Source organism: Canis lupus, chromosome 10, assembly GCF_048164855.1.
Source record: "Canis lupus baileyi chromosome 10, mCanLup2.hap1, whole genome shotgun sequence".
In the NCBI taxonomy this organism is placed as follows: Eukaryota; Metazoa; Chordata; class Mammalia; order Carnivora; family Canidae; genus Canis; species Canis lupus.
Window position 1 is genome coordinate 5,900,328 of NC_132847.1, and position 25,795 is coordinate 5,926,122.

The 25,795-nt window shown below is 39.4% G+C and overlaps 2 protein-coding genes across 7 annotated transcripts in view; both read right to left on the reverse strand.

The window, feature by feature from the left end:
* The window catches only part of PGGT1B (protein geranylgeranyltransferase type I subunit beta), a 53,037-nt gene extending 35,049 nt beyond the window's left edge, over window positions 1–17,988 (reverse strand). Inside the window, exons 1-3 of one of the 4 annotated variants that reach the window (XM_072840593.1) lie at window positions 17,824–17,971; window positions 8,552–8,674; window positions 5,665–5,839 (exon numbers count right to left, since the gene is read on the reverse strand). In XM_072840593.1, the coding sequence (XP_072696694.1) occupies window positions 5,665–5,722 (58 nt within the window). In that variant the 5' untranslated portion in view covers window positions 5,723–5,839; window positions 8,552–8,674; window positions 17,824–17,971. Of the gene's footprint in view, window positions 1–5,664; window positions 5,840–8,551; window positions 8,677–17,371; window positions 17,682–17,823 lie in introns of those variants that run through there. The other 3 variants (XM_072840591.1, XM_072840592.1, XM_072840594.1) reach the window with 3 other exon arrangements.
* A 4,730-nt stretch (window positions 17,989–22,718) lies between these two features.
* CCDC112 (coiled-coil domain containing 112) overlaps window positions 22,719–25,795 on the reverse strand; it is a 45,310-nt gene continuing 42,233 nt past the window's right edge. For all 3 annotated transcript variants that reach the window (XM_072840597.1, XM_072840598.1, XM_072840596.1), the window contains 3 exons: window positions 24,948–25,043; window positions 24,096–24,214; window positions 22,719–23,691 (listed from right to left, as the gene is read on the reverse strand). In XM_072840597.1, coding sequence (XP_072696698.1) covers window positions 23,649–23,691; window positions 24,096–24,214; window positions 24,948–25,043 — 258 coding nt within the window. In that variant the 3' untranslated portion in view covers window positions 22,719–23,648. The remainder of the gene's footprint in view (window positions 23,692–24,095; window positions 24,215–24,947; window positions 25,044–25,795) is intronic.

Here is a 25,795-nt window from a genome sequence, read left to right on the forward strand (position 1 = left end):
GAAGAAATGGGGGAAATATAAGAAAATATAAGAAATATATAAGAAAGGGAGAAAATATAAGAAAGGGAGACAGAGCATAAAGACTCCTAACTCTGGGAAACGAACTAGGGGTGGTGGAAGGGGAGGAGGGCAGGGGGTGAGGGTGAATGGGTGACAGGCACTGAGGGGGGGCACCTGACGGGATGAGCACTGGGTGTTATTCTGTATGTTGGCAAATTGAACACCAATAAAAAATAAAGTTATTATTAAAAAATATAATAACAACAAAAAACAAATAAACAAAAACGACTTCCTCTTCCCCCTTTCCAAAAGAGTATATATTGTCACTCAAAAAAATTCACTGGGCAATTCATTCTGATTCTTGTCAAGATTTGCCTGCTATTGTGTTTTCCTTTATATTCTAGCAAGCTTACCTATTCATGATAATTATTAAGTATAAATGAGCCATTCCAAATTTATAACCAGATGCATATTCACAGTAGTCTAAGCTTCCTTGGAGGTTATTACACGGTGCCATCTAGTGTTCCTATTCAGTAGCAGCAGAATAAACTGGAAGTGTGGCTCTGGGTCTCAACAGAATCAATTGCAGAGTCTGAAAAAATATACAGGCCTGTTGGGTCCTAACTCAGGCCCACATGAAAACCCTCAGAATGGGGCCTGGACAATCATATATACAAAGAACAATCCCTGTTTGATAGCCAGCCAGAATCGAGAACCACTGATGTGGCTCCACAATCAGAGTCACAGAGTCAAACTAGTTTATCTTGTTACATGCAAGTAGTTTAGTTAGCAGGATCTCATAAACATCTAGATACACTTTACACAACTCCTGGTTTCAGATTCTCAAGAGACTGGACAAGGTGAACAAAACATTCTAGAGCCTACAAAATAGGTTTATCTATTTTCTAAATTTCACAAATTCGTTTCAGAGTCAGAACTAGATTAACTAAGGAAAAGGCAGGTGGGAGACTTCCCTTCATAGAGATTTAACAGTTTCATGCAACAAAACAGTAAATGAAGAATGAGACTGTGACAAGATTGGTGGTGTGGCCTACCAGACACATGGTGAGGGACAGTTGGGCACATAACCATTGTGGAGCCATCTCTGCAAAAAATTCTTGATCTACAATTCTTCCAAACCAGACATGCTATTTTTAAATGTGCAACATGCCCAGTTTAGCCACATGCAACTATACTCACACTTGTAAGTATGTTATTTAAAAAACGCAGTAACAGGACTTAATCTATTTTAAAAAAAATCTCACAGGACAACATACACGATAAACACGTACCTATTGTATGGAATCAGTACTGGAGATATCCAGGAATGGGAATCTCAAAGGACTAGAAAACAAAAAACTGTACGCTAATTTTGCCTCTAGCATTATCATGCTATATTATCATGGACAAATTATTCATCCCATTGGATCTTAATATCCTCATGTGTAAAATGATGGACTATAATATTCCTTGCTCTACTCTAGCTCCAAAATTCTCTGGCTGTGCCCTTGATAAGAGAAGGGAACACACAACCCCCAGCTTGATCCTCTGTGTTTTCTAAACACTTCCAGAGATTGATGAGAAGGGCCCAATCCTCCAATGGTCTAACCATACACCTTACTAAGATACCAGTGGGGTCTTTATACCCCTGGAGTTAAGCGGAAAGCCAGGGTTAATTCTGATTAAATATTCACAACGTACTTAAGTACCACACATCATAGTCCCCACCATAGACCAAAAACTTCACCAGTAAAGCTAACCTGGGGCTTGGAAGTCAGAAGCCTGGGATTTCAGTCTGATCTATCACTTAATACCTATGTGTGGCCTCAGGCAGCTCTTAGTCGCTATGTCTCTCATTCTCCTCTTCTGGGGAAGGCAGATTAGAACAATGTGACAATGTATTTGACAGTGCCTTAAAAAGCATAAAATTTTAATTAATGTATAACATTTCTGCATTAGCAAAATATCAGCATTTGTATATAACCATATAACATTAAGTTTAGTTTAATTTTAGTTGTGTTTTGAAGAGAGGTTGAAGTTTTCTGAATTTTGCTTTAAAGATCGATTTGACAGAGAAAGCAAGCACAAGCAGGGGGAATGGTAGCGGGAGAGGGAGAAGAAGCAGGCTTCCCATCTAGCAGGGAGCCCAATGTGGGGCTCCATCCTAGGACCCTGAGATCATGACCTGAGCCAAAGGCAGACACTTAACCAACTGATCTGCCTGCCAAGGCTCTCCTTTAACTTGGATTTTTAAATATGGAAACATACTTTGAATACACAAATAATGCAGATATATAGAATAAAAACAAAGTACTACCTTATCCTGTCATCCTCCTACATGTGTTCCCATCTACTTCCCCTCCATAAATATTTTCTATGTTTCCGTTCAGTTTTCCCTATATACTTATTAGTCAAAGATTAACACAAAACATCTCTGTACACGTTAGTATTTATAACTTAACTATATATGAACATTTTCATGTCATTATATACATAGGTCTATTTCAATCACTTTACTACTGCATACTATTCTTGGTAGACCATAGTTAATTTAACTGTTTCACTTTTGTGAACATTTATTCCCCTTCTAATTTGCCTGTGTATCGAACAATGCCAAAACATATTCTACAAAGATTTTTATGCATGTTATTAGTTTCCTGAGGTTACAAATCACCACAAATCTGGAGGCTTTCAGCAATGGAAATATATTCTCTCAGAGTTCTGGAAACCAGAAGTCCAAAATCAAGGTGCTAGCAGGACTGGTTCCTTCTGAAGGCTCTGAGGGAGAAATCATCTCATGCTTCTCTCAGTTCCTGGTGGCTTTGGGCAATCCTGGCATTCCTCTGTGCAGTAAGCTCACTATAACCTCTGCCATTGCCCCCACAGGGCATTCCCCTCGGGGTCTAGAATCTCCCTCTTCCCTTCTCCTAGAAGGGCACTAGGCAGTGATCTGGAGATGCTTACCTTAATTATACCTGCACAGGCCCTTCTTCAACTAAGGTCATATTCTGAGGTTCTAAGCAGATCTTTTCGGAGCCACTATAACACACATGAGACTGTGTCAGATGTGCTAAAAAAAAAAAATCATACACTAAAATGTCTCTCAAAAGGTTACAATGATTTTCACTTCCACAAAAATGAAGTGCTCTTTCCCCAGTACTCTTGCCAACTTTTATTTTTTTAATTTATTTCTTTTAAAAGATTTCATTATTTATTTGTGAGTGAAAGAAAGACAGAATGAGAGCTCATGAACAGGGGGAGGGGCAGAGGAAGAGAGAAGCAGACGCCCTGCCCCGCTGAGCAGGGAGCCTGATGTGGGGCTCTATCCCAGGGCCCAAGGAACATGACCTGAGCCCAAGGCAGACGCTTAACCAACTGAACCACCCAGGCACCCCTCTTGCCAATTTTTAAAACTTCCAGCTAAATTGATGTTACATAAAAAATAATGCAACCTTGTTTCTACTGCATCTCCCTGACTTTGCTAGTAAGGCTAATTCTCTTATATATTATTTACTGACTTCTTTGAGGTCCTCCATTCTTAAATTTCATCATCTTCTAAACAGTGATGTGTCATTTACCTTTCAATCTTTAAGAGTTCTTCACAGTCTGGATATGAGTATTTGTTACATATATTACCACAATTTCCAAGCCTGTCACTTACTCAGCCTTATCTTTTACTACAAAACATTTTAAAGTATTTGTTTAAACAAATTTATCACATTTTTATTTTATGGTGCTGGATTTTTAACATTTCTGGATTTTTCAATTCCCTAAGATTTTACATGGTATCACAAGGTAGGACAAATACAGACCTAGGAGTCACAGAAGGCACACTCTACTCATTCTGCAAAACCCTTATGAATGAGAAAATATTTGAGGAGCCAGAGGATGCTAAAATTAGGTGTTTTGAGATGCAATATCCAACAAGCAATTCTCAGAAGGCCAGCCATTCATTCAACTCAACTGAATACAACTCAATACAATCCACTCAATTCTGACACTATGCAGAGATAGGCTGCAGACACTATGAAGACTCCACAGGGGGGCAGCCCGGGTGGCTCAGCGGTTTAGCGCCGCCTTCAGCCCAGGGCCTGATCCTGGAGACCCGGGATCGAGTCCCACATCGGGCTCCCTGCGTGGAGCCTGCTTCTCCCTCTGCCTGTGTCTCTCTGCCTCTCCTCTCTGTGTCCCTCATGAATAAATAAATAAAATCTTTAAAAAAAAAAAAAAAAAAAAAAGACTCCACAGGCTGAGGGTTCAGTCCACCAGGACTGCAAACCACTGCAACACACCCCCCCAACTTCAGACCTCAGATGCAAGCCCCATTAGCTGTGCTGCTTCTGACCAACTGGCTACAGACTGGAGGTTCTCATGAGCCCCTCTCCTTGGGCACAATTAATTTGCCAGAGCAGCTCACAGAGCTCAGAAAAACTTGTTAACAGTAAAAGAATGTAACTCACGAACATGCAGATGGAAGAGATGCATAGGTAAGGTATGGGGAAGGGGCACAGAGCTTCCATGCCCTCTCCGGTGTGGCACTCTCCCAGCATTTCCACGTATTCACCAACCTGGAAGCTTTCTGAACCCTGTCCTTCTGGGTTTTTACATAGGCTACATTACATAGGCATGATGGATTAAATCACAGGCCACTGGCAATGGCTTCAGCCCCCAGCCCTTCACCGCTCCCCTCCCTGGAGCTCAGGTAGTGGGACTCTAATCTCTGGCTGGCTCTAAGGGCATAAAGGCCCCATCCTTAGGTGCTTTACAAAAGTCACCTTATTAAGGTAACAAAAGACAATTTCTATCACTCTCAAGCCTTAGGAAACGCCAAAGGTCTTGGGAGTTGTGAGCCAGGAACTGTGGATGAAGACCAAATACACATTTCTTATAAATCACAATATCACGATGCTTTAGACCAAATGTGAAAACACAGAGAAGTCAAGTTGGAGGATGAATGGGTGATTTAAGAGTCCAACAACTCCTGATACACAGCAAAGCTTTAGGCACTAAAAGACAAAAGAAATATAAGAGAGATACATTCTTTGCCTTCCAGAAGTGTACAATTCAGGCGCAAGCAAAAATATTTTAAGTAACAATTAAGCAGCGATGAATGAAAAAACAATTAGCAATGTGCTTCAAACCAACGAAATCCATGGAGAGGGCAGTGCAACACAAAAGAGAATTCTGATAAGTCTCAAAAGAGATGGGGTGAGTACCAATTGGAATTCAAAGAAAATTTTAAAACTTCCATCAAACTGTAATACACATAAGAAAAGCACATTATCATAAACAACTCAATGAACTTTGCAAAGTAAACTTATCACATAACCAGTACTCAGCTCAAGAGAAAGTACATGACAGCACTCCAGAAGCCCCCTCCTACTTCCTCTTCTTCCTTTGCTCCCCAAAAGCTCCCATTGGTTTTGTCTATTTTTGTACTCTGTATAGAATTATGCACTAGGTAACTTCTTTCTCTCAAAACAGGTTTGTGATATTCATCAAAATTTTTGCATATAGTTATAGACTGTTCTTTCCCACTTTCCATTGTACAGAATTCCATTGTGTGACTGTATTAATACATCATTCATCCATTATACCCAAGACAGGTAGTTTGTATGGTTCCTAACTTCTGGACTCTTGTGAAGAACACTGCTGTAAACATACCTTCTGGTGAACATGTTTTCACTTCTGATGGGTGTGGACTAGGGAGAAGTGCACACATGTTCAGCTTTAGTGAGTACGGCCAGTTTTCCAAAGGAGCTGGTAAATTGGCAGTTTTCCTTCAGCTTGTGTGAGTTCCAGTTGTGCTGTTACTTTCTGCCTTTTCCATTTTAGCCTTCTAGTGAGTATGTAGCAAACACATTATGAATAATATGAGAGTTCAGCTATTAACAAACCTCTCACAACAAAGCAGTCTTTAGAAAGAAAACAGGTATTTTAAAAAGATGTATTTATTTTTTTAAGGGAGGGAGAGAGAGAGAGAGAGAGAGAGTGTGTGTGAATGGGATGGGGGGAGTGGAGGCAGAGGGACAGAGAGCTTCAAGCAGACTCCCTGCTGGGCACAGCGCCTGATGAGGGGCTCAATCCCATGACCCATGCAATCATGACCTGGGCAAAAACCAAGACTTAGACACCCAACCGACTGAGCCTCCCAGATGTCCCAAGAATATGGGTTTTAATTAAACTAATTGCACACAAAAAAAGTTCATGAACATAGTCACACACCCAAGGGATAACAAAATGACATGTGTAAAATCCATGTTTAAGAGCATAAAACCAGCAGCCTATTGTTTTGTGGCCACTGCTTTTCCACTGGGGGAATAATTAATCAGTTATTTTAACCATTCTGTAAGTTGCTTTAAAAAAAAAAAGTGTGTATTAATAGATAGTAAACTACCATGAAAAACTTACAATAAAATGGTAGAAGAAAGTAAACATATTTTAAGAAAAAACAATAGCTTAGTTCAATCACAGAGGCCAGCAAAGAATATAGTAGTATGAGTTCTCTCAAATGTTATGATCTATACTCTTCTAGAGTAGCAATGGCTATTTCAGGGAAATGAGTAGCAATAAATTTTTTCTAAAAATAATATATATTTTAGCAAAAACATAATAGAGAATAGCTTTTCTATGACTCACACTGTATAATTTCCTTATGCATACTATGTGAGGTGCTTTCAAGAAATTAGTGTATAATTTAATCAGGACATGTGTTTTTAATAATCCAAAATCAGAATCTATAATAATACTATATGTAATGTTTAACTTTTAAAATAAAAAAAAATAACCCATACTGATTTAAACAAGTCAACCCCCCCCCCAACCCAAAAAACAACCTAGTAAAAAGGGAAAACACAAATTACTTCCACTTTGCAGGCATCTAGAATTGTGACCAAATCTCAGCCATAAGCTCCGAAAAAAATGAGTAGCATTATCTTATTAATTATCACAGCCCGTATTTACAGGTGTAGCAGCACATTCAGTAAATCCTACTCACCAACATGCTAGAATCTTTAACTACTTACCAATATATCATACATACTGCTTCATGCAGCTGGTGAAAAGTGAGTAGATACTTGTGTATGCCAGACCTAGTTCAAAATGTCTAATCATTTTTAAGTAAGAATTCACTGACAGGCCAGATTTTAAAAATTATATAAACACAAACACTATGAAATCCAATAACAATAATGTAGAAAGACATAAAACAATGTCCAAAAACATCTGCTAATAGATCAAACCTCTTTTTTCTTTTTTTAAAGATTTTTTTTTAAGGTTTTTTATTTATTCAGGAGACACACACACAGAGGCAGAGACACAGGCAGAGGGAGAAGCAGGCTCCATGCAGGGAGCCCGACGTGGGACTTGATCCCGGGTCTCCAGGATCAGGCCCTGGGCTGAAGGGCGGTGCTAACCCCTGAGCCACCCAGGCTGCCCAAGATTTTATTTATTCATGAGAGACACAGACAGAGAGAGGCAGAGACATAGGCAGAGAGAGAAGCAGACTCCCTGCAAGGCTCAATCCCAGGACTCCGGGATCATACCCTGAGCCAAAGGCAGACGCTGAACCACTGAGCCACCCGTGTCCCCAAACCTCTTTTTTTCTAAATAAAGTTTCAGCTTATTATTTCCCTAAAGTTCATCTAGGTGAGACATTTATAAATGTTTACTTCAACCAACGAAACACCCAGTTAATTTATAAATGTTGACTCATTTAGGCATGATAAAAACTGTCATCTTCAGGAGTTTATCTGCTTCTCTTTTGAAGGTTAGAATTTCTAACATTTGTAAATTAAATCAATGTTAGGTATGTTACACTTAACAGAGTGAACAATAAGGTGTATAAAACTTGTGGGCATTTAGTTGATCAGGAAACATAGAAATTTTGAAAATTAGTTATGAAAAGAAAAATAACTGACCAAAATTTATAAAGTTTAAGAAGCATAAAAATGACTGTAGTGCTAGTAAGAGTTCTAAGAAACCATCAGAGAAAGGCTAGTGAAACACAAGAGAGAAAACCACCAGGAGACTGAAAAGAAATTTTTTGACAGCAAAGAGTTCACTGAAAAGACAAAAAGAATGGCTGGGAATGAAAAATACAGCAAAGGCTATAAAACTAATCAAACATAAATACCAAATACAAATAATCAATAAGCAATCATCAATGAGGAAGTGCGGAACATAACATGTGGCTACAACTGCAAATCTCGAGTCCCAGACAACTGCACAATGGTTCTCTCGAAAGAGAGAGCAACGATTAGACTTTTTAATTTTTATTTAAGTCATCTCTACCCTCAACATGGGGCTTGAACTCACGACCCTGGGATCAAGAGTCACACACTCCACTGAATGAGCCAGCCAGGTGCTCCAATGATTAGACTTCTTAAGTGTTTGTATTTGAACACAAGGGGAGTGCAACACTGCAAGGAAAACATGGATGAATAAAATCTGGTAATAGTTTATAAATTAATACTGAGATTTGCTAGTCTGACACATGTTATGCCAAGTACAACTAACTAGTCACACTAAAAATAAAATGCTAAAAACTCACTCACTGTCTTCTGTGGGAAGGACCTGCAGGGAGTAAATCCACTCTATTATATCATCTTTGTTCACAACATCTAAGGAATCCAACATATCCAGCCCGGAGAGCGCAAAAAATGCAATTGTCAGCCTAAAAGAAAACAAACAAACAAACATAAAATTTCCATCTTAACTATCAAAACACTGAAGTCTTTCTGATTCAGAAAAATAATAAAGTCTTTCTAATTTAAAATTAAATAGTCTCATTTTGCAAAAGCCAAAAAATCCTATTTATAGTTCTAGTTTAATATCAATCACACGTTTGTTTCATTTGTAAAAAGGAATAGTTAGGAGTTAAAAAAAAAACCTGTGCTACTCATCTGAAGCATATATGGATTCATTGAAGGCAGTGTCTCAGCAACCTAAAGGCTAAAGCAGAATTTAAAAAAGAATTCTCTGCACCTAATTAGTACAAATAAATTAAAAAGGCTGGAAAATATGTAAAAATCCCAATTTCCACTTATTTGCCAAGAGCAACTATGCTTACAGTTGGTGCTTAATTCTGAAGGAATGTTAGAATCCATCTGTATTCAAATTGGTTTACAATTAATGTGACTGGGAAAAACTTAAAATGAATTTTGGGAAATAAAACTTTAAAAATACATATGCGTCTCAACTCCATTTTCCCAGAGAGGATTCTGTGATAGAATGAAAAACAGTAAGGCAACACAATCCCTTCCTTCCAAGACTGTACACTAAATGAGAAGTGTTAACTTTGTTTTCATATAAAAACTAGTACTTTGGTGATTATTTTTTATACAAAGAGTTTGTTATATTTAATTCTTTTCAGGCTAAGATGCAAAACTGCTATCTGAGCATGGTTATCTCATTTCTGTATTCTAATAATTCCTATGACTAATAACAATACTTTGATTGGCCTAAAATCTGACAGCAAAGGCACTGGACACATTCTGTAACCTTTTCTTTCTTTTTTTTTTAATTTTTATTTATTTGTGATAGCCACAGAGAGAAAGAGAGAATGAGGCAGAGACACAGGCAGAGGGAGAAGCAGGCTCCATGCACCGGGAGCCCGACGTGGGATTCGATCCCGGGTCTCCAGGATCGCGCCCTGGGCCAAAGGCAGGCGCCAAACCCCTGCGCCACCCAGGGATCCCCTGTAACCTTTTCAACTAAGATTCAAAAAGAGAAATAAATAAGCCTTACTATCCTAAGGCATCCACTGTGTGTAATAAATTAACTTCTTTCCCATGCATCTAGAAAAATACTACCAACTTAAGGAAAAATGAGAAAAGTCACTTTTTTTTTTAAAGGGTATAATTCTCTTTGATCTCTGGTTGAAAAGGACTGGTGTACATTAAATAATAGGAGAAGAAATCAGGGAGTAATTTAATTCTAACCAAAGCTTAAGGGCAAAAACTAAGATTAATGAGATATTGGTACACTTAACAACAACAGATTTTGGGAAACACAAATTATTGAGACACTACTACTATGTACCAGACACTGAGCTAGAAAATTTCTTACATACTACCCTAATTCTAACAAACCACTGAGATCCACCAGAACTAGGGACGTGATTTATCTGAGACCAGGATTAAATTCAGGGCAGTGAACAAACCCCTTAAAGTGGGAGGCTGTGGTTCAGAGTTCAGGCTTCACCATCAAATGAGCTATGTTCAAATCCGAGGTGGGCTGATTTAGCCACTTATAACCTAGGTAGGACCTTTGCTAAATCTTTTCTAAGTCCGCTTCCTTATCTGTAAAACATTACACCTCACAGTTACTGCAATACCTGCCCGCAAGCAAGACCTCAGGGAAATCAGTAAGGAATATCCTTACTGATATTTCCCTGATTTGACAGGAGTTAATGACGACCTCAGGATCTAAACACAATCACACTACAGGTCCTTTCTCTAGGTCATTGGGCACCTTCTGCCCCCGAGACAACCCTGTTCTTTCCCAAAACAAAATGCTACTTTAGAAATTAGAAGAATGTCTATAGAATAGCAGCCATGTGTGAGAATTACTGCTCTTCATGATAATTATGTCTCAGGAGATAAGGTCTGCCTTGTGGTAATATGTACTCAAATATCTACTGAATTAACTAATAAAAGACCTGCAATACCTCATCAGCCCTCTTGGAGAACTCTCACTGGGATTTTCAGTTTTGTTGTAAATGATTATATATAGTCAGATACAATTAATTAAAATTATCTAATAATTACATTTATTAAAGCTTTATTATAGAAAAAATAAAAGGAAGATAAAAGTGGAGGACAGCATAGGATTGTCGATAAGACAACCTACTAAGGCTGAATAAGTTGAAGATCTTCTGCACAATAAAAAATGTATAGTTAGAAAACATCTAAAAAGCTATAAAAATAAGCTGGTACTCTTTTCTAAGTGAAGTATTCTCAAATTTTTTTAGCTCAAGATCATGAAGTCCAAAGAACTCCAGTAATTTGCTTGAGATTTCAACCCTAGATAACCACTTAAAACTACTTAGGAACTCGGGACACCTGGGTGGCTCAGCGGTTGTGCCTCTGCCTTTGGCTCAGGGTATGATCCTGGAGTTCTTGGATGAGTCAGGCATTGGACTCCCTGCAGGGAGCCTGCTTCTCCCTCTTCCTATGTCTCTGCCTCTTTCCATGTGTCTCTCTTGAATAAATAAAATCTTAAAAAAAAAAAAAAGCTACTTAGGAACTCTGAGTTGCATGGTGGTGTTCTCCACAAGGGTGTTTCTCAAGCCCGTCTACACATTAGAATTAGCTTAAAAACAAACACCTAAAACACCACTAATAAAACAGAGAGGCCTGGGCCTTAGTCTATAAAACTGAAATTCTAGGTGGAAGGTGGGGTCTGGGTACCTGGTATTTAGGGTGGGGGAGGCAGGTGTGGGAAGCTTCCCAGGTGAGGGTAATGTACAGCAGGGCTTTAGAAGCACTGCTCTAGGGGTGCCTGGGTGGCTCAGTCAATTAAGTGTATAACTCTTGATCTTAGCCCAGTCCTGATCTCAGGGTGAGTTGAAATCCCATGTTGGGCTCCACTTGTGGGCATGGAGCTTGTTTCTTTTTTTTTTTTTTTTTTTTAAAAAAAAAAAAAAAAGGCACTGCTTTAGAGCAGTGATGCCGGTAGGGACATTCTAAAGACATTTTTGGCTGTCACTAGAGGAGGGTGCCAATGGCAGCTAGCTGGTAAAGCCAAGGATGCTGCTAAATGTCCCACCTACAACACACAGGGCAGCGTCATTCAAAAAAATGCCAACAGTGCTGAGGTTAAGTAACCCTGTTCTAACGTCATACTGTTACCTACACGTTAAGTGTTATATGAATGATTGTTTTTCATTTTACTTGCTTCTTTTATTTATTTTTTTTAATTTTTATTTATTTATGATAGTCACAGAGAGAGAGAGAGAGAGAGAGAGAGAGAGAGGCAGAGACACAGGCAGAGGGAGAAGCAGGCTCCATGCACCGGGAGCCCGATATGGGATTCGATCCTGGGTCTCCAGGATCGTGCCCTGGGCCAAAGGCAGGCGCCAAACCGCTGCGCCACCCAGGGATCCCCATTTTACTTGCTTCTGAATATGGATGCAAATACCAGAAATCAAGTCAGTTGCTGGTAAACTACTTTAAAATCTTGCATACTTAATTATTAAAGGCTTCTGAGAGTCCAGGATTTTCAACTACTAGCAGGTAAGACTAAGGTTTATAGGATTAACACAGCTATAGAGAAAAGCTTATGGTCATAAAATAAGACACCCAGCAGCGGCTGGCAGACAGAACCAAGGAATCAATTTGCAGCAAATGCCTGGCCTCCCTCTAAGATAGGCTGGAAAAATATCCTTTCTCATCACAGCAGACTTCTCAAGCAGTCCTAAAATTCTGAGAGGGAGAGAATTACAGAAGTCATAAGAAAAACAAAGCAATTTTGGGCTGTGGGCCTCTGAGAGAAATAATGGAGGGTTTTACAGTGCCCCATTGAGTGGTACTTGGGGTATGGACTGCTGCCCACCCACCTTGGCGCAGGTGTCTAGAGGGGAAATCGTGTCAAGACACATGCCTAAAATCAAGCCAGTGAAGGTATTTCAATTTTGTTACTTTGGTGAGTATTCATTTGTTCTCTTCCTTTCTTCTCTTCCCTAGAATTGAACTCTGAAACTATAACCTGAGAAAGCAAAGTAAGCCAGCCACATCTTCCTGCCCCTTCTTCCACTCTGAACAATACATATGGAAAGTATATCTTACATGGATGAAGCAGTAAAGTTTGTCTCCTCTAAATCAACGTGCTGCCCCACTGGATCAATTCACAGATGGTAGGCATCAACTAAATGATGTCACCAGAAGATCTCCAATTTTTCAGGCTTAAGAAATAGTCGCCCAAGCTCCCATGGATTAAATAGGGAAAAAAAGAAAGAAAAGAAAACCAGTCTGGGCAGTAGATAAAAGAACTAAGTAATAGCAGTATGATTTCCTGTACTACTAAACGAGTAGTGTACTGTTAGGCTATGACAGGTAAGTAACCATTTGGAATATACTGGAAACACTAATTTATGGGCACTGACTAGATTCCCAAACTTTGGATTACCTGCTCTGCCTCTTTCTAGTACAGTCTATTTACTGGCATCCCCAAATGTAACTGCATTCCTGCCTAGCTCTCAGGTGGGGCTATAATTAAACCATATTGCAAAGAATTTTTAAATTATAAACAAGCATTTAGAAGTAGGGAATATTTAGAAATAGGAACACAGTTGCTGGATAAAATTGCTAACAGTCGAAATGATGAGAGAGCCTTAGAGGACAGGTGGAAATTAATCATGAAGTTAAAATACACAGCAAACAGAGGCCCCAATAAATACTCTGGAATGAATGACTGCAATGCTGCAAGAATGCTAGAATTATAAGCCTTACTCTTTATCTGTAATATTTTTAAATAGCTGGTTCAATGGTAAGTATTTTTAAGTACAGTCACACATCTTTGGAATTATTTTACACGCAAAATAATTTTTCAATAAGAAGTGTTTACTAAACATCTACTAGAGAGATGTCATGACAAAAACGAATAAAACAAGCCTCCAAACCTTAAGCAGGTTAAATTATGAGAGAAAATAAGTAGTTATATAAGTACTATTAATAGAAACCATTTTCAGGGTGCCTGGGTGGCTCAGTCAGTTAAGTGTATGACTCTTAATCTCAGGGTTGTGAGATCGAGCCCTGCCTCAGTTTGGTGTTGGGCATGGAGCTTAAGGTTCTATTCTCTCTCTCCTTCCTCCCTTCCACCTTTCCACCCCACCATGTCACACAACTAGTGCTCTTGCTATCAAAAAAAAAAAAAAAAAAAAAAATCATCTTTTTTTTCTCAACCTACTCCTTTTGCCTCTTGTTCTCTAGACCAGATGGCAGATCCAAACCTAGAATTCTGGAACTCCTCCTTCTTCCTATACCTCTTCATTCTATCCCTGCTTCCACTGCCCCAGCATACGGCTCTCAGACTCCTGCATACTACAACAGCTCCCTAACGGGTCTTCCTTGTTTGGTCTAGTTCCACTTACCAGAGCAACCAATCTCAAATTCAATGATGACTCTGAAATGCATATCTAACCAGAAAGATCCACTGCTGGGCAACTTTCCATCACTTATGTGATATCAAATTTAAGTTTCTTGATCTGGCACACAAAGCCCTCTGTGATCTGGCCCATGTCAGCCCTCCAGACTCAATTCCTACCACACTTGCCTTACATCTTGAACCACTATGAGACAAATGATTGCAGTTTCTCTGCTCAACACTCACTCGTCTACCTTTATTGTCTTGTCCATTTGCCTATAATCCATCCTCCAAACCTAACACATTCTTTAATATTTAGTTCCAGGATTACTTCTTCCAAGAAGCCATCTCTGAGACATGTCTCTCTTCAGGTTGAGCTAAGGTTCTTCCATAATGTCTGTGGATACCACAATCATTGTGCAAACAAATTCAAGTGTGGTCAGGCAATCAGCACCATCAGCACCTCCTGGGAACCGGTTAGAACTTCAGGTTCTATGCAGACCCCTCCCAGATCTATGCAATGAGAATCTGCATTTAAACAAGATCCCCAGGTGATTTATATGCACATTTGAGTTGGGAGGAAACATTTTAAGAATGTTTGTACATCTGTCTCTCCTATCAGGCAAACAGTCTCAAACTTCAGTGTGCATGAATACCATCTGGAATGCTTGTCAAGCCCAGAGTTTGAAGCAGAACTGGGGAGGGGCCCAGGTACTTGCAGTCTTATAAAGCATGTGATGATGTCACTGATTTGGAGCCTCCTGCCATCATCATCACATCTTAAGAAATACACCGCTGGACTGCAATATATTTCAGATAAGGGAGGGAATGAAAGAGCAGAGTAGTTGCTAGATGTTAATCAGGTGGACAGTTATGACACAGATTACACAGGGGAAAACGAAAGGACACATGAACAGAAAGACCAGGTAGATTGTGAGGTCTCAGAAAATAAAAACCAAATGTCTAAACCCTTCTTCGAGAGCAGCTGGATCTGTAAAAATAACATACATAGAAAATGGTATTATGTTCTTTGATTTAAAAAAACCTACTCTAACTCCCATTACCCAACTACAAATGGCAGTAACAACTCATGACCAAAAAGCTCATAGAAAAGAAATCTGTTAATGCACAAAGCTCACAAGCCAAGCTTTAATATTCACCTGAGGTAACTAAAAGCTGCCACTTTCCAGAAGTTAATATGAAAGGAAAGCTACAAGTGAAACAACAAAGACTTTGTTCTTTTCATAAACCCATAGTTATTAGAAAAATAAAAATTACTTAGTCCTATTTGTCAGACTAAAAGAAACAGGGGAATGAGGTAATTTTGCCAGGTGGGTGGGTCAGAAAATAAGTGTCTAAATATCTAGTTTGTTATCAGCCTTCCCCAGAGTCACCTGTGTCATATCTATCAGTAAGAAAAAAGGAACACCAAAATCACTGGTTTTGCACTGTATCCCTGTACCCAGACACACAGCAGGCCCTCAAATAAATATCTGAAAGATTAAACAGCAATACCAGATGAAGAACTGTGACTTAGCAAACACATTGTTTCATCTGAAAACTCTGGTATCAGTGGAAATTTTGTGATATGTCACCTTTCCTTAAAAGCTCCGAGCTCCTTCACAAGCATCTTAAAGTCAATTAGAGATCACATACACCATGAAAGGACTTAATGCTAAACTAAAGACTGAATCAGAAAAGAGAAAAACTGACAAACTTTAAAAAATTACTACAAAAACTGCTATGTGCACATTAGCTTAAACGTGGTTATTAAGTGTGCCCTAAGAAAATGAGAAATGATAAATATTCTATTCAAGTGATAAACATTAGGCATTACAAAGGAAATAATATTTAACGCACCATGACATAATACACTCTCTTATAATGCCTGTTGTAGATTCTAAGATTACACTAAGGTTATTAAATCAGTTTTCAATCAATTTTTGCAGTTTTATTTGTTATGAGCATCATCAGTTTACCAACATACATTAGTATATATGGTTTTGTCCATGCTGAAATTTTAAACAGAACAAACACTGGCATTTTGAAAATGCAACCACAGACCTAAAATGATACCTATGAGCAAAGTTCAACTGTTTAACAAGCACAATAGGATGGAAGATTTTTTTTTTTATCCAAATGCTTTGAATTCACATAAAGTTAATCCCCATAAAATATGTGATTTATTAGTATCATTTGTTTCATCACATATCATTCCAATCAATAGAGTGAGTTTTGGAAACCTTAATTTAGCTCTAGAGAGATGCTCTGCTAGTCAATCAACACCTATGGGTACAGAAAGGAATATAAAATGATGCTTCACTCTTTCTTTAGCAATAATATGTTCATTGTTCAGGGCTCAGCTCACATTATTCGACAAATATTTACTTCATGCCTCTTATATACGAGATAATATATTCAATGCCCTATAAACTTTCTGGGATAATGGAAATGTTAAAGCAGAAACAAAAGCTACTGGCCAACGAGGTGATGGAGCCCTCCAAATACAGTGGCTACTGCAATTGGAAAGAACTGAATTTTTAATGTGATTTAATTTTAATTAATCCAAATTTAAACAGCCAAATGTGGTTCGTGACTACATTGGACCGGGCACCTCTAGTATCATACAGGTAAACTAGAAAAAAGATACCTTGTGAAGTTTACAATCCAGCGTGAAAGAAAAATAGTAAGCAAATAAACCAACAAATATGTAATTTTAGGTGGTGATTGGAAGGGGTGGATCTCTTTTGGGAAGGCGTCTCTAAAGACATCTGGGCTGGGAATCTGCTCTCACACATGCTCCCAATAACCCTGGGCGAACACACCGCACAGAACAGCTGTCTTGTGCGGCTGTACTCCAGCACCCAGCATCATACATTTCAAGGCCACTACACTAGGCAGAAGTCAACTATCAAACCTCCAAGTCTGACCCAGCCCTGCAACGTCTGAAACACACCAGAGAATCAGAGTCCAGAAAACACGGAGAGATTAGAGCAAAACCAATCTGCTCTTACCCAGTCCCATGCAGCCTGGGAGCCCCACTTCAAAACACAGCAATGCAGAGCGAGGACCGCCTCCTCCTTCTTCTCATCTCCAGACTTTTACTCTGAATGACTAATTCACAGTTTTTTTAGCCGCAGCCAAATCACACTCCTCAGCCAACTCCAAACTCCCAAGGCTACGGCAAATACACTTTTAACAGGATGCTCCACGAACGCTGCACCTCTTCCGCCAACCTTCTCCTACCCCGAGAGTCACAATTCCTGGAAAGTTAATTTCTACAAACCTTACAGGGTCTGCGCCGCTCCTATACATCGAACACCATCCAGATATTCAATCAAGAGTTAATCAGGTGTCGGAGGAAAGGGTAGCATGGGAGACTATACACCTAAACTGCGAAGACGAAATGACTGGTCTTTCTCCTGCTACACTCGGAAGTCGGTGAGGCCAAGTGATTCGCAGCCTCGCAGAGGGAGTAAAAAGGAAGCTCAGAGTTGACAGGGAAAACGGTCGGGAAGAGAGAAAGGCGGAAACTGGAGGTTCCCACGCCCTCGCCCTGCCGCTGCCCCAACCCTCCCGCCGTAGCTCGGGGGCGGGAGGGTGACCGCCGAGCCGCCCGAGGGGAGAGGCCCCGGGCAGCGCCGGGTGGGCGGCGGCGCAGGCCCCACAGAAGGCGGGTCAGCCGGCAGGCTCCGCGGTGCCTTTCTGCTGGGGCCGGGGCCCGGAGCCGCCAGTTACCTGCTGGTCTCGAGCGAGGAATAGCGCTCGGGCAAGACCTGGAGGCAGCGCTGGAAGAACCGCACGTGCCGGTCCCGCAGGAAATCCAGCCGCTCTCCCTCGCCGCTCCCCGCCGGCCGCTCATCCTCCGGGGCCGCCATGCTGCTGCGGAAGCGACGTCCGCCGCGACCCGGAAGCAGTTGGCGCGCGGCGGGAAGGAAGCCCGAGGGGCAACCCGGGGCTGGCGCGGGGGATGGGCGGCGCGCCGGGCGCAGGGAGCCTGCGGTTGATGCCGCTCGGCGTTGGCAGACTTACGCTGCGCTTTAGGCCTCGGATTCCTCTCTGGACCCCACCTTTTCCGTTCTGAGCTCCACAGGCCTGGAGACCCCTCTCACGCCTTGTAAAATGCGGCCCACAAATCCACAAATCCTTGCAGAACTCTTATCCTCATTCGATATTTGTGGAAGTGCAAGATGAAAAGCTCCTAGATCGCTTAAAACCATCAGGGGCTTAAAGGATGGTACATATGAAAACGGATGGATCAGAGTAAATCGCTTTTTGGAAGGCCACAGTTTTAAAGCTGAATGGATAGGCAAGCTAGGCCTGCAAATAGAGCTGTGGAGATAAATGTTCGTTAAATGATTATTGACACTTCCTAAGTTCAGAGACATTCCTGGTCCTCTCTAGGATACCAGCAATCACTTAAAAAAATATATACATATATATACACACACACCCAAATATAACATACACTTATAACCTATTCATATGTGACTGCATCATTTTCTTTTTCAAGTCTTCATGCTTGAGTCAATGCATCCATCTAGCATCATTGTTGAATCAATTTACCATACATAGCAACCAACCTAAAATGTTCTCCAACTACCTGTATATTAAAAAAATGAACATGCTTCTAGCTTTTTTTTTTTTTAAAGAGAGATTGATTTGCTTCAGCAGTATGTTAGCATTCCCTTTAAAAGTTCATGAGGGATCCCTGGGTGGCACAGCGGTTTGGCGCCTGCCTTTGGCCCAGGGCGCGATCCTGGAGACCCGGGATCGAATCCCACGTCGGGCTCCCGGTGCATGGAGCCTGCTTCTCCCTCTGCCTGTGTCTCTGCCTCATTCTCTCTCTCTCTGACTATCACAAATAAATAAAAATTAAAAAAAATAATAAAAAAATAAAAGTTCATGAGGCAGTCTTTGGGGAGGGGGGGATCATTTTGAGCCAAATATCAAGCCAAAACCTATGTTCTTTATAGTCAGCTAAGCTGAGTTTGAGTATAGTTTTATTATTAGCTTTCTTAGAAAATCTATTTAAAATACATTCTGTGTGGACTAGAGTTATCCAAAGTGCCTAATTTTAGGTTCTAGTAACTACTAATTCACAAGTACTCCTGTTACGTCTTTTTTTTTTTTTTAATTTTTATTTATTTATGATAGTCACAGAGAGAGAGAGAGAGGCAGAGACACAGGCAGAGGGAGAAGCAGGCTCCATGCACCGGGAGCCCGATGTGGGACTCGATCCCGGGTCTCCAGGATCGCGCCCTGGGCCAAAGGCAGGCGCCAAACCGCTGCGCCACACAGGGATCCCCTCCTGTTACGTCTTTAACAAATACAGCATCACCAAAGGGCTGGATACAATTGGAGGGCATTTTTGGTGCTTCCTTACAAATAGGGAGGCCACATTCCTTGCTTTTCAGATATGTCCAGTCTAGAGGAGTGCTCATTCTGTTATTACAGTTACATACACCACCAAATGTCTGAGGATGCTCAAAATGAGTCATATCACACACATTTAATTTACTAGAATGAGTAATGCAGTCTATATGTGCTCAGAAAGAAAATCCTATTCAACGGGCCTTAAAGGAAACCCAGATATTTCATATGATTCTCAGCTCAAGAACCAGTAGCCTGATCCAAATTCTATGGTGGACTCACTGCCTCTAGGTGCATATACATACATATATATATATATATTTTTTTTCTTCCCCATGGATGATTTTGACCACATTTAGATTGTTGACATATGCATGACAGAACCTAACCCCCACATTAAATGCCGCTCTACATCATTAGGTAAGAAGTGTAAATAGCTCGATTTTTCAAAGTACACGAATAATAGAATATCTATAAAACTGAACATTTAGCCATTAAACAATAATGTTTGAATTCTATAAAAATATAGGAAAGTATGTATAATGTAATGTTAGGTAATTAGTATGGTAAATAAAATGTACTCTATGACTGTAACTATTTTAAAATATGTAGGTATTTTTTGAAAAAAGTTACCCTGGAGTGATGGAATTATGAGTGTTTTATTAACATTTTCCCTTTAGAGTTTTTCCTAAATTTCTTACCCATATCCTTTATAAGAAATGTTTATTTATCTTGTCTATGAGCCTGTAACTGAAGGTACTCTTAATTATGCTATTTCTACATCCTTTATTTAGAGGATCCATATGATAAATCCCTCATTTATTTTGGATTCAGTTTGAAGGACTGGTTTTGTGAATAAGAATTCCATACTTTTATTAAAAAACAAACCAAAAAACAGGTAAAAAGCCATAAAATCATACTACCCAGTATGCTTCCTTAGATGCAGGAAATGGAAAGCTGCTTTTGTGCACAACAAAAAGCAACATGTTCAAAAGCTGTATGTAAGAAAACTTTCTTTTGTGTATCTTCTCATAGTTCCATTCTGTTTTTAAAATCTGTTGTCCAATATTTTATTTCTAAGCTGCCTCCAATCATTTGAAAAGGTTATAGAGAACAAGGACTACAAACAAAACAAGCATTCCTGAGTAAGGGTGTTTTATGTCATTTCTCTCATTTTGCACCAATAATAGTGTAATTAGAATTCAGTTTCTGGAACACCTGGGTGGCTCACTGGCTGAGCATCTGCCTTTGGCTCAGAGCGTGATCCTGGAGTCCCAGGATCGAGTCCCACATCAGGCTCCCTGCAGGGAGCCTGCTTCTCCCTCTGCCTCTTTCTTTCTGTCTCTCATGAATAAATAAATAAAATCTTAAAAAAAAATCTGTTTCCAAAATTTGGAAGCCATCTACTTTGACTATATTAACTATAAAATAAGTAAAGGTTACTACTATTAGTAAATTTCTGAATCATTTGACCTAGATGTATCAAGTTATAATTAAAGATACTCCAAGATACGTCATTTGCAAATATTTTCTCCCATTCTGTAGGTTGTCTTTGAGTTTTGTTGATGGTATCTTTTGCTGTGCAAAAGCTTCTTATCTTGATGAAGTCCCAATAATTCATTTTTGCTTTTGTTTCTCCTGCCTTCATGGATGAATCTTTCAAGAAGTTACTGTGGCCAAGTTCAAAAAGGGTGTTGCCTGTGTTCTCCTCTAGGATTTTGATGGAATCTTGTCTCACATTAAGGTCTTTCATCCATTTTGAGTTTATCTTTGTGTATGGTGCAAGAGAGTGGTCTAGTTTCATTCTTCTGCATGTGGATGTCCAATTTTCCCAGCACCATTTATTGAAGAGACTCTCTTTTTTCCGGTGGATAGTCTTTCCTCCTTTGTCAAATATTAGTTGACCATAAAGTTGAGGGTCCACTTCTGGATTCTCTATTCTGTTCCATTGATCTATGTGTCTGTTTTTGTGCCAGTACCACACTGTCTTGACGACCACGGCTTTGTAGTACAACCTGAAATCCAGCATTGTGATGCCCCCAGCTATGGTTTTCTTTTTTAAAATTCCCCAGGCTATTCGGGGTCTTTTCTGATTCCACACAAATCTTAAAATAATTTGTTCCAACTCTCTGAAGAAAGTCCATGGTATTTTGATAGGGATTGCATTAAACGTGTAAATTGCCCTGGCTAACATTGACATTTTCACAATATTAATTCTTCCAATCCATGAGCATGGAATATTTTTCCATCTCTTTGTGTCTTCCTCAATTTCTCTCAGAAGTGTTCTATAGTTTTTGCAAATGACGTATCAGATAAAGGGCTAGTTTCCAAGATCTATAAAGAACTTATTAAACTCAACAGCAAAGAAACAAACAATCCAATCATGAAATGGGCAAAAGACATGAACAGAAATCTCACAGAGGAAGAAGACATAGACATGGCCAACAAGCACATGAGGAAATGCTCCGCATCACTGGCCATCAGGGAAATATAAATCAAAACCACAATGAGATACCACCTCACACCAGTGAGAATGGGGAAAATTAACAAAGCAGGAAACCACAAATGTTGGAGAGGATGTGGAGAAAGGGGAACCCTCTTGCACTGTTGGTGGGAATGTGAATTGGTGCAGCCACTCTGGAAAACTGTGTGGAGGTTCCTCAGAGAGTTAAAAATAGACCTGCCCTACGACCCAGCAATTGCACTGCTGGGGATTTCCCCAAAGATACACATGCAATGAAATGCCGGGACACCTGCACCCCGATGTTTATAGCAGCAATGTCCACAATAGCCAAACTGTGGAAGGAGCCTCGGTGTCCATCGAAAGATGATTGGATAAAGAAGATGTGGTTTATGTATACAATGGAATATTACTCAGCCATTAGGAACGACAAATACCCACCATTTGCTTCGATGTGGATGGAACTGGAGGGTATTATGCTGAGTGAAATGTCAATCGGAGAAGGACAAACATATGGTCTCATTCATTTGGGAAATATAAAAAATAGTGAAAGGGAATAAAGGGGAAAGGAGAAAAAATGAGTGGGAAATATCAGAAATGGAGACAGAACATGAGAGACTCCTAACTCTGGGAAATGAACTAGGGGTGGTGGAAGGGGAGGTGGGCGGGGGTGGGGGTGACTGGGTGATGGGCACTGAGGTGGGCACTTGACGGGATGAGCACTGGGTGTTATTCTATATGTTGGCAAACTGAACACCAATAAAAAATAAATTTATATATAAAAAAAGATACTCCAAGATAAAAGATAAAAGTTAAAAGAAACAAGTTTCCTATATTTATTATGTATGTAGTACCTTTCCTACAAGATGGGGACTGATTAAATATAGGGACTAAGATTTTATAATAGGAAAAGTTGAGTCATATTAAGTTAAATTGTGTTTTCATGTACAAAAGTTTGGGAGTTTTAAAATTAATTCTTTTGACCAAATATTTTAAGCCAAACAGAAGCAGTAAAGAAAACTGCATCAGCCAGGAAGATGTGAAAGACACAAAGATTTTATAAATGTGTCAAGTCCAGAAAGGCTGGAGGGAAATTTGGAATAGCTAAAGAAAATAAAAAAAATATTGATAATACAAATAATAGGGTATAGATGAGGTAAGGCATATTTTTAAAATAAATATTCTCTAAAACAAAGCATGCTTCCAACAAATACAAAATATTTATTACACAAAAAATGTAGCAACTGACAAACTACCAATTTGTTAAGCTTAGAAAAATACTACCTTATTCCCCCACCCCCACCCCACCCCTGCCAACAGGAAAACCTTCATATTTTTGTTACTTGGGCTAATTCACCTCCAGGTTATAAATGTTACAAAATTTTTGTTTAAAAAAAATGTTACTCTATGATTGTCCCAATTTATTTTGCCACGCCATGACAAAAACAAAATATCTTTGCAGTGTTCTGAGAATTTAAATGAAATAACGTTTGTAGCATCAACTTATTTAAAAGACTTTTACATCAATAATAGGCCAACAGACACATTAAATACCCTCTGAGTAGAAACAGGAAATACGACAGTGCCACACGTAACTCACTGCCTGTTGATTCGCATACAATACAGTTATCAATCTGAATGGGGCTAGTACAATTTAAGAACATGGTTAGTGACTCTCCCACTATGAATATGCGGACATTCTCATCAACTGAATACCAACTTCATTATCTCATATTCTTTTCTGAAGTCCTTGTCTCCAGGTTGGAATAGCCCTAGGAAAAAGAAGAAGAGCAATTATAAATACAAAGGAAAATTTTTAAAAATCCTAATTAATTAAAATTCTATGGTGGGCTCACTGAGAGAGATTACAATATGCCTCCTGGGTAAGTAAAAGGCTTTTCATGGGTGATTTTGACCACACAGACTGTTGAGAAATGCATGACAGAGTCCAGCATGTGAAATGCCACTCTATATTACTGGGTAAGTAAGAATAAATAGCTCAAGTTTTCAAAGTCTAGGAATGCTAGAACATCTATATAAATGAACATTATTTAGCAATTTTTATCAACTTTCTATTGTAAAATACTGCATATATATAGAAACTGTACAAAATATAAACATGTAGTTATATTTAATAATTGTTATAAAGTGGACATCCACTCTAACTCCTTTTTACCTGTGTGGGATATGCAGAAGTGGCCCAGAGCTGGTGGATCCTGTCTTTTTGGCCCTTTCCTCCCAACCTTTGGTAGGTCTGTAAAGCCTAGAGGGATCTCTACTAATGTTGTTTTCAACCTGTAATCAGAAAGAAAATGAACTATCAATTTTGACTAGTGAGTGAGATCCTTAGTAACAAGAGCAAGCAGTTATAAGAAACATCCTTGATATTAGCTAAACAGAAATAAAACTGTTAATAACCTTTTCAGTAAACTTCTCATTGTGCTCCTAGAGCTGACACAAAACCTGGACTCCATCAATCTATTAACAAACTGTTAATTTAATTTCATTTTTTTCTAGTCCAATTATTTTGTTCTGTTTCCACTGTGGTTCTATTTTTCTCTGTTTCTATTCTGAGGGAAGTGTAATGCGGCCAAGTACGATGGTGGGATAGCCAGACAATGGACTTAAGATAAATAACCACCGGAAGTTCTTTGCTCCCATGAAAGGCACCAACATCTGAAGTCCATGCACTACCAGGGATACTGAGCAGTGCTCCTAAGCTGCCGGACGTCTGACACAGAGGTACATAAAGAGAAAATGAAAAACAGAAGGGAGTGTAGGAAGAGAAAACTCAGGGTAAAAGAGAATAAGGTGCTGAGGAGGTGAAACAAGAGAATTCCGATGACAGTTGCTTAAGTTGCACGAAGGTGGGCTTCGCGGTATGTGAATGGGCAAGTACGAGACTTGGGGGAAATGACACCAAAATACAGCGCGGGATGGATGGAAAGTGGGTTTTATGCTTGTCTCCTTACAGATCAAGGGTCTAGGATAGTATCAATAAAAATAAATGAATCTCAGCACGCAGTACCTTTTCTTTCAATTTTGCCAGTTTTCTTTGTTTTTCTGCCTTTTCATCTTCCTTTAACTGTCGATCCAGAATTTTCAATTTGAGTTTATGTAAATCCTAGGAAATACACCAACAAAAGAAGGGCAATATTAAGAAAATAAAATTAGTTGGAATTTGATTTAAAGGTTGATTGCTTGTAGGTAAAATTAAATTACCCTAAGTATCACTACTCCTCCAATAATTAACTTTTTTGCAACAAAAGCTAAGAGCTGTATTTTTCCTGAATATAAATGTAAGACATGCACTTTTTTTTAGCTATCTTGTTTTATTCTATGGTTTAATCTAAAATTCCTTTTAATAGTTGACCTAAGCCCATTTTCACTTACTGATATAGATATGTCTGGTTTTAGATCTCTTGAATTTTTTTCATTTTACAGGATTTCTTTATTTTCCCTATGGTCTTTTATTGTGTGGCCTGCTCACCTTTTTTGGGTGGGGGGTGGGGAGAATGCATGTGATCTTTTGTTATTTAGGAATATTTTTACATATGGACTAAGAGATATCCTATTATTGCGTTTTTGTCTATTATTTTTCTTTGTATTTCCTTTACTTTTTGCTTTATGAAAAGTTGCGACTATGTCTTTTGGATGCATAGAACAATTCCTAATGATTATATTCCTAACAGTTGTATCTCATGCTAACTTTTTCATTCTGAAGTATCCTTCCTGGGGCGCCTGGGTAGTGGAGTTGGTTAAGCATCTGACTCTTGCTTTCAGCTCAGGGGGTGATTTCAGGGTGGGATCAAGCTCCCCCACCCCAGCTCAAGCTTGGCTCCACACTCAGCAGGGAGCCTGCTTGAGATCCTCTCC